This window comes from Charadrius vociferus, unplaced genomic scaffold (genome assembly GCF_000708025.1).
Source record: "Charadrius vociferus isolate BGI_N301 unplaced genomic scaffold, ASM70802v2 scaffold409, whole genome shotgun sequence".
Lineage (NCBI taxonomy): Eukaryota > Metazoa > Chordata > Aves > Charadriiformes > Charadriidae > Charadrius > Charadrius vociferus.
Genome location: NW_009650082.1, coordinates 603,429 through 614,675, shown reverse-complemented (window position 1 = coordinate 614,675; position 11,247 = coordinate 603,429). Strand labels below are relative to the sequence as shown.

The 11,247-nt window shown below is 51.9% G+C and overlaps 1 protein-coding gene across 1 annotated transcript in view; it reads right to left on the bottom strand.

Annotated features, from left to right (window-relative positions):
* Positions 1–11,247, bottom strand: part of TOX2 (TOX high mobility group box family member 2) — a 96,782-nt gene that overhangs the window by 58,857 nt on the left and 26,678 nt on the right. The window contains exon 3 of the mRNA XM_009892110.1: positions 5,897–6,142. Coding sequence (XP_009890412.1) covers positions 5,897–6,142 — 246 coding nt within the window. The remainder of the gene's footprint in view (positions 1–5,896; positions 6,143–11,247) is intronic.

Genomic DNA, 11,247 nt, shown 5'->3' with positions numbered 1-11,247 from the left:
CCGATGAGCGTGAACTCGCTCTAAAGGGCACTGCGGCACGTACGTTTCATTGGGATAGAGGTTACTTTAAATAACTTACTTTATCAGGCAGCGATTTAAAATTATTGAAACATTTATGTATTGGAAGTTATTTACCAACAATGCGTAAGTGTATTGCCTACTGGGATCACGTCTTTCTGACGACTTAGATAAAAGACTGGCTTTCTTACTTGGCTTTCGTGTCAACATCTAATTGGTTTCTTTCTTATGTCCTCTATCAGAAAACTTCCAACGCTGGCTGGCTCTGTACAGCCGCTCTAAGCGCACTGCCTGCCACCAGGCACCCCCACCGCCTGCCCACTGCTCTACCTTGGGCCACCCAGAGAAAACGGCTGCGGTTCCCTCCAGCTTGGGTTGTAAATAAGAAACGAGCAGCGGTCTCGGGAAGGATGGGAGCTGGGGAGAGACCTGCAGAGCCAAGAGAGCTTCCCAGGGCGCTGGTCTGGCAACTCGCCCTCAGGAAGACCTCGCTCGAGGTCTTCTGGTGGGCACCAGAGAGGATGCTTCTCCTTGGAGCCCTATGCCATTCCCCACCGCCCTGGCATGTACACCCCAGCTCTGGGAAGGGGTTACTTTTCCTTTGTGTTTCTCACGTGGGAGACAGGCAGGTGTGTTACCGCTGAGCCGTTTTACTGATTTCCTCTCTATTCCACAGCAAAGCCCCGCAGCATTGGGGAACGGCTATTTGGGATGCAAAGTCAACCCGCTAACTCTTCAGGAATTTCATGGTTGCACTTGTCCATGATACTACAATTCACCACTCATTTACCCTTTAGTCTCTCCCCTTTACATAAGCAGGTTCCATAGGTAACTCAAAATTTGATGTCTTTACACCATGAATGTGCTTTTCGTCAATTGAAATATTTAATAATTTTTTGAATAATCTATTTTCACACAACAAACTGAAACGAAGAACTTCCAGGCTGTGGCTGCAGCTTTTTTTTTCATTCAAGAAGAAAAAAGTTATCCCACCGGGCTCAAGGAAATGTTAGTGCCTTTAAAATAGTCACAAAGATCTCTCACGTGAGAAGCACTGGGAAGACACAGACACGGGGACAGCGGCCAGTCTCTCCAGTCAAACTCTGCATACCTGCTACAAAGCCAACGTTTGCTCATAACATCTGCCGCTTGTCCAAAATGATGCAAAAATATATGGCTCTGCCCTAATTACACCTGGCCAGGGCAGAGCAGGAAAGGAGTGGGGCGGCTGCAGCCCTACAACACGCACCACAGGAAAACAGGCTGAGTTTTCAGTGTGCCCCAGCACGGCAATGCCCTTTTACAGCATCCCAGACTGGTGGGGTCGGAAGGGCCCTCTGGAGCTCCCCCATCCCACCCCCCGCCAGAGCAGGGGCACCTCCAGCAGTGGCACAGGACGGCGTCCAGGCGGGTTTGGGATGGCTCCAGAGGGGGAGACTCCCCCACCTCTCTGGGCAGCCTGTGCCACTGCTCTGCTACCCTCACAGCAGAGAAGGCCCTCCTCAGGTTCAGATGGAACTCCCGATGCTCCAGTTTGTGCCCGTTCCCTCTTGTCCTGTCACTGGGCACCACTGGAAACAGACTGTTCCCATCCCTTGGCACCCTCCCTTGAAGGATTTACAAGCACTGATAAGATCCCCCCTCAGTCTTCTCCTCTCCAGACTGCAAAGCCCCACGTCCCTCAGCCTTTCCTCATAAGAAAGATGCTCCAGTCCCCTCATCATCTCCATAGCCCTTTGCTGGACCCTCTCCAGCAGTTCCCTGTCCTTCTTGACCCGGGGAGCCCCAAACTGGACACAGTGCTCCAGATGTGGCCTCCCCAGGGCAGAGCAGAGGGGGAGGATGACCTCCCTCCACCTGCTGGCCACACTCTCTTTGACCAGGTTTGGAGGAGCAGAAAGTTTCGGGGTTTCTGAGCGGCGGTGGCAGGCTCCAGGCAGTGCTGTGCCCCCAGCCAGGAGCTCCCTGCTCCCCCCAGCCCCGGGCAGCACTCAGGTACCGGGCACGATCCCACCCGATAAGCAGATACCCACAGCGCGCTCAGCCGCTATCTCATATTTATGTAAATATGTTTGAGCTGCGCTGGAGATTCTTGGGCTCTGACCTTGATCGCCCTTTGTTTCTGTCAAATATGTTCTGCCAAATCCCTTCTGAAATCTCATTTATTCACGGCAGCTCCTTAACCTGCTGGCGATTGCCACCGGTTCGGGGCGTTCCTCTGCCCCCTGCCCTGCTCTCCCCCACGTCCCAGCCCTGCTGTGGCCCCAGCCCGGCAGCTCTTCCTCCCCGGGGGGCTCCGCAGCCGCCTGTCCACACCGTGACACTGCTGATCGGATGTTCACAGTGGGCAAAGTCATTCTCTTTCCAGGGAAAACATCTCTTTTCCCCTCTGATTATTTTTTTCCTTAATGTTCCCATTTCTCAGTGAAAATCACATCTCTCCTATTTTCTTTCTTTCCTGCCATTCCTCCTCTTCCCTTCCTCTTTTCCCATAGCAAAGAAGAGGACACTGGAATAAAAAAATAATCCACTGTATTAAGAATTTTCTGTTTGTTTCTTGTCACCAACACAAAAAATAACACGCCTTCCCCACCCCAGCCAGTCTCCCCCTCCTCCCCAGTGCCCCTGCACCCGGCTCCATCGCTCTTCCTAACGTCACATCTTCTGCCATGTCTCTGCCTTCTCTTATCCATCCCTTCCTGCTCCTCTCCAGCTCCCTTGCGCCCCACCTTCAGTGTCTCAAAACTCCCTTGACTTCTAAAAACTGATGGAAATAAATAATTAATAATAATAATGAAATAAAGTAAGAGAAACAGCAGTGATGGAAAAGTAGAGCTGGTCCATGGGGCGGAGCGAAGTGCGTCCGGGCTCAGCAGAGGCCACTGGTTTGGAGGGTGCTCTGGATGATGAGGATTGAGGGATAAGGAAATGTAGAGGTGACTGTGGCTTTGGTTTTGCCCCATACAGCTCCTTTGCTCGAATGAGGGGCTCCGGCTCCTGGCACCCCACGGATGGGCTGGAGCCAGGAGTGGGGTCTGGCACGCAGCAAATCCCCCTTCGCTCTCCAGCTCTCATCCTGCCATGGGAATTTCTCCGCTGATTTAAACCCGCTCTGACTTGGTATTTGTCCGCATAATGGGAGCAGCAGCCTCCTCCCTCACAGAGGCACCGGGAAGCTTAATTCAATCTAGGGGTCATGTTGGGACATCCCTGGACAAGAGACATGCCAAAGGGGACAGCAACCTGCACCAGTATTTCCCTTATTCACTCCAGAGCTGTAGAGGAAAATACCAATCCCATATCTCTCAGTGAGTCCCAGCTCATGCCTTTTCAGCGGCTTTTCATGAGGATGCCTTAAAAAAAATCCCAAGGCTCAAGCTACGTTTTTAGAGGAGAAGTCAAAACCAACGTCTAAACATTTTACCTTGAATTGCTTGTCATCTGTCACTGTATAAAACCGAAAGACGTGGCAGCCAAGGCAGGAAACGGCGGCGTACGAAAAAAACCCAAAACAACCGGTCTGAACTACGGCAAAGAGCAGCAGCAGTAAGGAGAGAGGCTCCCGGCTCCGGCATTTGCATGAGCAACCTCGGTCCTGGAACAAAGACAAACCCTCCACACGCCTCCTCCGCCGTGCTCAGGCAAGGCTCGCTCCCAGGCTGCCTTCCCACCGCCACCCGTGCGGCGAGAAATCCTCTCTTTTTGGGAAGCGTTAGCAAACAAGCCCCTTTCTTGCCCTGCGGCAAACACCCACCCGAAGGCGGTTGACTTTCGGGCAGGGTCGCAGCCCATCACGTGCCCCATTCCGTCACGCAGCGATGCCTGAAGCTTCCTGGGGCCACCACCGAGCAGACTATGGCCCGACCGGCACGGGGGCAGGACCTATTAACCGTACGAGGTTAAAAATCCATTCTGTCTCGAGGATTTTATTGTTTTATTGTTCCCTCGTGTGCGCGCGTCGCTCCCATTACCGCTAACAGGAGTCATACGTGTGCTGCGGGACCAATGCTGCCATCGTGGGCTGGTGCTGGAGTAAGGGAGCAATCGATTCAGGCATCCAAAAAAAAAAGGGGGGACGACTAGAAGGTGTTATTTTTCAGCAGAAGTCTGGCGGCGTGGAAAAAAAGGCTTTGACAAGAGGGTACGGCCGGATTTAATTTTGACCAAAAACTGCACCACAGTTCACTCCCTGATCTACTTCCTTGGCTGCTCGGGACTTGGGAAGATGTATTACAGCTCCAAGGGTTTTCCACTCAAAACTAAACAGTTTCAATTCGCTACCGGCTGGAAAATTCAGGGTTCACTGGATTTTTTATTTTTGTGGTAAGGGGCAAACAAATCTTAATCTCTCTATTCTACGTTTACAGCCCACTAAGCCCCCTTCTTATCTCCTCTGGCTCAGTCCTGATTTATTGTCCCGATGCCGCATTTGTAAAACAGTACCATAAAGTAAGAAAGAGAACATTTCCCAAGGACTACTCCAAAATAAATTATTTCAGACGTACAGAAGCTGCTTAATAAATCCCACTATTCTTGTTTCTTTAGATATTTTAGAAAGTGATTTATAAGTGCAATACCACCTCTCAAAAATGAGACAATCAACCCAGGATAAAATTACCGTGTTATGAAAATAGGGGTCAGGCAAAGGGGCTGGGCTTTAAATTAAACCAGGGAAAAATATTTCAACTGAAATTGACTCTTTTTGTCTCAGAAATGAATGTTTTAATCACCTAAGAACCTGAAAGAGGCCTAAGTAACATTTAATTCCACAGAAATACACCCGTGTTCAATACTGATGGGCAGAACATGATATTTTTCTTAAACACACTAACAATGAAACTTGGAGACGCAGCAAGACGTAAGAAAGCCTTGGGATTTTCCTAGACTGAGAGATAATATTCCATTTAAATATTTAAATATCACTACCTTTCAGGCCGTTATCTATTCAAGCAATCAACACCAAATGTTCTCCAGCTCGCGCAGTGGCAGACTCGCAGACACGCTATTTAAGTAAAATTAACTCTGTTTGATATCGATGCCTTCCAACCGCACCCATGAAAATCAATGATCTTAAGAGAGAAACAACATAGAAAACTAACCATAGGGCTAAATGTGCTAAAGAGGAAAATGTTATTAAACAGCAACACTATTAATTCAATACCACCGTCAAAATCAAGTCACAACCTTTCCTTGGTGCTGCTGATACAGAAGCATCATAAGGTTTAATTAGCCCTGAAGTTTCTTCCCAGAGCTGCACTCTACCTCATTATCCCGCCCTTACTTATTCCTTCCGAAGAGTCATTTGAAACTTTGCGAGGTATCCCTTTGCCGCGGCGTGAGCCGAGAGGCAATTTGAGTTTGCAAGTGCCAAGAGGGATCTTGTTCCCCTCGAAATCAATAGGACAGCTTTCCCCTCACTGAGCATCCCTGCTTCTCCTCCTCATGCCACCAGGGCCACCCTGGCAGCAGGACGCGGGGCTGAGGGGCTGGGGGCTTTCCCAGCAGGAGAACGGTCACGGGGCACAGGGGCTTGGGCTGGTCACCCAAACACGGGGTTGAAGCACAAGCACTTTGCTCGCTTCAGTGAGGATGCTAAAAACAACCTCCCCCCTGGTCTTGAGTGCTTAATAAGGCTCAGGAAGACACCAAACTGGAAATATGAAGTTGCCACCATGAGCACGGTCATGCAGGTGACGGCAGCGTCTGCCACCGCACCCCAACCCTGGTGGAGACCAGCGCAGTGAGGCTGTGTCACCAGCTCTTCCCAGAGCCCAGTGCAAACATCGCATCATGTACACCCTCCTACGTTCAGCTGAACTCATAACATGACGTATAAAGCTGCTTCAGCGGAAGATAGTAAGAAGGGAAAGTCACTGACCGTGGGTAGCTGGCTGGAGAGAAGATGCCCGTCCTGACTCAACATGTTGGAGACCATGATGGCCGGCAGGTCCATGTTCTGGTAGGGGTATGCTGGGATCAGGCTGTTCGGAGGGAGACTGTGGCACAGGGAGTGATATCCAGTTTCGTGGTCCACCAAGTGCAGGAGGGAAGGGTCAGGGAGATTAGGAGGTGTTATGGGAGGGATCTCATAGTCTTCGTTATTCTCATTCTGACTGTTATACGTCTAAAACACAAAAAAGACAATTCGCAAAGCGTCACTGCCTCGTTGCTTCGCCAAAGAAAAGTGATTATTTGTGTAAGAAACACAGAAGCACATTCCAGTGAAAAACAGTTTTGTTTTAATGAAAAAGGCACCTCCAGCCCCGGACACCAGCAGGTCCTAACCACGTAGGAGCCAGGCAGCGAGCGCGGCAGGGCTGCACCGTCCATCAGGGACGCCGCGGGTCCTCGCACACCTCAGATCCCCCTGGGGCATCCGCAGCGCTCCCCTCTCCCACACTGCATCCCTCTCGCGCATCTTTACCTTGCCGAAACCTCAGCAGAGCTCTCCCCGCCCTGGTGGGAGCCAGCGGAGCGGTGTTTGCAGAGCCCATGGCCACAAAAGGACCGTTTCCCCACCAGCCGCTGTCTTTTTAAGGCAAAGCCCCTCTCTGGGCACCCCACTCAGCTCTTACAGTATCTACAGTTCATATTTTCAAGAGTTTTTACGAGAATTAGCTCCGTAGAATTAACTAGAATGTGGGAACAAAACTCCCGTTGACTCCTCACAAACTCCAGCACAGAAGCTACGACCAGGGAGAGAGGTTTGGAAACACAGCCGTCGCGTGTGGGTTTTTTTTCCAAATCCTTTAAAGAGAGCCCGCATGGTTCCGCCACACACGGAGATTTGTCCTTCCTTACATCCTCATCCAAATTTTATTTGGACAAGCGCTCCCTCACCTCCCCACCAACACTCCCTCGAGGCGACCACGAACAGGCAGAGACGTTGGTGCTCCTCGTGCTCCCCCTGTTTTCGGGCGCTTTGCTTACTCCTAAGCCTTCCGGTCGATACGGAGAAGGAATATGCTATTGCACCTGTGCAATCTTTCTCACTTCAGACAGAAACGTATTTGCTTCATAATGGAAGTGTGAACCTATCCCAAATTATTAATTATCAAAGCGGAATATAATGAGTCTCTGGCAGAGGAGGCTTATTCTAAACATCTAGTGTTTCACATATTATTACAGCATATGAAATTCTGATTAGCCATAGTATTATACACATGGATTTTAAGCTAAATTTCTCAGATCACCTAGTTTCACGGTTGGATTTTGACTTAATACTTGATTTAAGAGCAAAACCCCAGATGTGTGCAAAACCAGTTAAGCACTGTAGGCTTTATTAATCCCTTGCCCGGAGCTCCCACTCGCATCCACGCTCTTCATCCCCCCAGGCTGCAGGGAGACAAACCCTTAATAAAATAAAATAAACCCCACATTTAACCGGAACACAGAGGTCAGCGGGAGAGGCAGCGGGGAGTCAGGAGGTACGTGCGGATAGGTGGGAGGGCTCCCAGCGGTTTTGCTCCGGCACTGCCTTGTGGGGGGGGGACACATCCCTGTAGGTGTCAGAGCAGAGGGTCCCCCCTGGGAATGGGGTCCCCCCTGGGAGAGGGTCCTCCTCTGCTCAGCTGCCCCCCACCTCTCGCCTCCCCTCCGCCCGTGGGGAAAAGAGACCGAGAGAAGAGCACATCCCACCCGACCCTTCCCCTTCACCCGAAATTCCCCCCCGGCTGCGGGGAAATAGGAGTCCGCGAGAAACACAAGCCGGAGCCCGGGCGGAGACAGCTCCGTACCAACTTATTGTTCGGGGGAAATTCAAGCCCAGCTATTTTTCCAGCCCGCTCCTGTCTAGCAGCGGTATTATACGGGGAAGGCAGGGGGCTGGGAGGATGTACACGCCAGCAGACAGATAGATCCCACTTAATACGTCTAGTAGTGAGGTTTCCGTTTGGGCTACGCTCTTCGAGGTACACCGGTTCTTTCTCAGTTATTTAAGAGGATTTCACTCCATGCTTTATGGAAAGGGATTTAAATAAATCATTGCACAGCAAACTTGTTCCTCCGACGGGTTTATTTGGGTATCAGATATATAAGCAAGTGGCTTTGCTGTGCTTAACAAAATTATGTAAAACCCACTCAAAGTTTCCTAAAGCTCTCTTCAAAACTACAAGTTCCTCGTGGTGCTGCTGAGCAGCTCACCGAAGGGCTTTGAGGCGGTTTTGTCCCGCTCAACCCCCTGCACATTTCTGCCTCCGCTCTATTCAGCCTGGGAGGGGGGAAACAACAACAACAAAAAAACCCCAACAAAAAACCACCCCAACCTGTTAAAATCACAAAGCTTTCCGAAAAGCTACAGTATTGTGCAGACATATCAAATTACAATCAAAGCTATACACAATCAAAATCAGATTAGACAATATCCAATCAACATAATCAGACGCGGCGCCTGCCAGCTTTCACACCCTACCGCTACCAACGATTTTCCAAAGCGAGCCGCGTGTACTCTATATACGTTTTAAACAGATCGCTAGAAAGATGAGGAAGGGCGATGAGACAGACAGAGGCTCGGAGGGGTGGGAAAGGGGGGCGATTTGTTGTCACACACTGTGCCTAGTGACATGGTGACATCTCCGTCCCCGTGAAGGGTGGTCTCACGCCACGCGCAGAAAAGTCGGCGTCTCAAACCGGGAACACCCAACACCGCGTGGGCCACGCTGCAGATTATATTTTCTATTCTTATGTTAATTGGAATGAAATTAAACAGCCAATTATACATTATAAGGATACATTGCAAATTAGATTAGTGAGCTGGTCTGAGCCCATTCATCCCACCAGGGCTCCAAACGCGAGCGCAGGGAAGCTCGCTCTGCTGAAAGGCTGCCCATCACGGTACACAAAAAAAACCCCCACAACCCCACGGAAGATCTAGGATTTTCCACTGTCAAACAGATGACAGTCGTTGTGATTAGGCATTATTCCTCTTCAAATTAAAACACTGCAATCAGCTGAAACAACAAGCCTCTCCTCGCAAACCCTCTCCGGGCTCGCCCTGCGGCACGTGGGTGCTGTTTGGAGAGGCAAAGCCCTGCTTCTGCCCGCGGTGGGATGGAGCAATGGGGTCAGGCAGGCAGCTGCAGAGAGGGGACGGTGCCCGGGGACAGTGCCTGACCCCCCCTCTTTGCCCTCAGGACACCCCCCAGCATCACTCTGCCCCAGCTCCAGCGGCAGGGCCGGGCATGGGTTGATCACGCTCACACGGCGATGCCACAGCATGGCGTGGCAGCAGGTACGACCAACCTCCACCAGCAGCAAACGCATATTTAAAAACAGTTTTTCCATCTTAAAAGCCAAGTTTGAGCGGGAGGGGCCTGGACCGTCTCCGTCCGTCTGCAGATTCAGGGTCGGAGGACAGCGAGGTGGAGGGGAGGTGGCGTGGGGACGTGAAGAGGCGCATCCCTCTTGCAGCGCTCGTGGCGCGCAGTGTCTCTACCACCCCTTCATCGTGCCTCGTTGGCCACAGCTCCCTAGATCACAGAATCACAGAATCTCCTAGATCATAGAAGACCTGTAAGATCATCTAGTCCAACCCTTAACCTAACGCTGACGAGCCCACCACTAAACCATGTCCCTGAGCACTGTATCTACATGACCCTTAAGTACCTCCACGGATGGGGACTCCACCACTGACCTGGGTAACGCGTTCCAATGCCTCATGGCCCTCTCAGTAAAGAAATTCTTCCTAACAGCCAATCTAAACTTCCCCTGGCTCAACTTGAAGCCACTTCCTCTTGTTCTGTCCCATTACTTGACAGAACAGGTCCACTCCCACCTCTCTGCAACCTCCTTTCAGATAGTTGTAGAGAGCGAGAAGGTCTCCCCTCAGCCTCCTTTTCTCCAGGCTGAACACCCCCAGTTCCCTCAGCTGCTCCTCAGAAGACATGTGCTCCAGACCCCTCACCAGCTTCACTGCCCTTCTTTGGACACGCTCCAGCACCTCAGTGTCCTTCTGGTGGTGAGGGGCCCAAACCTGAACACAGTACTCAAGATGTGGCTTCACCAGTGCCGAGCAGAGGGGCAGAATGACCTCCCTGGTCGAACTGGCTACACTAGTCCTGATGCAGGCCAGGATGCCATTGGCCTTCTTGGCCACCTGGGCACACTGGTGGCTCACATTCAGATCTGTACCTTCATCACGGGGAAGTGTGGAGGGGTCTGTAACGAGGAGGAAGGCTCTGGTTCCCTGCAAGGTGGCACCTGGGCCACATGCAGGACCAAGAGGAGTCAGAACAGGTAACCGCATTACAGGCTGCTCCCTCCCAGCTCGCGAGCACAGGGCTGGGGACACGCCACCAGCGTTCGTTAGAGAGGTAAGTCAGAATTGCCGAACGCCTTGCAAGAGCACGGCGTGACTTGCACAGCAAGGTCCCCCTGCCAGAGCTGCAGTGGTACCACCAGGCACAACCTCTGCTCCCAAAGCACCAGTGGGTCTCGGAGACACCTTGTCGTGGCTCCCCACCGTGGGGACCATGGGCCAAGATCTCCCGGGCTTCCCCCACTCCCTGATGCTCTTCAGGAGAGGGAGACAGAGAGAGAGACAGGAGACACTCAAATCGCCAGGATCTGCAGGTGACCTGCATGAGGGTGGTGGGGGAGGACACAACAGCTCGTGCAGCCCAAGAAGGCTGCGAGGGAGGTCAGGGAAGTGGTGGGGCTGGAAAAGGGTTGAGGAGCTGGCAAGTCCCCAAGGGCAGGAGGAGGGAGAACAGAAGGGGACACAGCAGAGCCCTGCAGGATGGCCCTGGGCAACCAGGGGGAGGAGAGCTACTGGAGGATGAAGAGGGAGGACGCGAGTCCCTGCCTCTTGCGTGCATGCTCAAGAACAGCACTGTGTGCGCCCTGAGCAAAGCTGTGCTGTTTGGGGGCCAGGAGGTTCTGCAGCACACGTTTGTGGGTGCAGAAGAAGATGGAGCTGAAGTTACAGCTCTCTGTACAGACATGGAGCTGAATCAAGAGACCAGGTGGAGAACAAGAGCTTTACAGGGGGACAAACTGGTCCCTCTGTCTGTCTCCAGTGGCCCAGACACGGGAAGCACCAGTTTTAAGAGTGAAACCGGATCTTCTTTTATACAGCTGGATAAACACCTGAATTATAAGCTCATCAAGTTCACAGAATCCCAGACTGGTGGGGGTGGGAAGGGCCCTCTGGAGCTCCCCCAGTGCTACCCCTGCCAGAGCAGGGGCACCTCCAGCAGTGGCACAGGACGGCGTCCAGGCGGGTTTGGGATG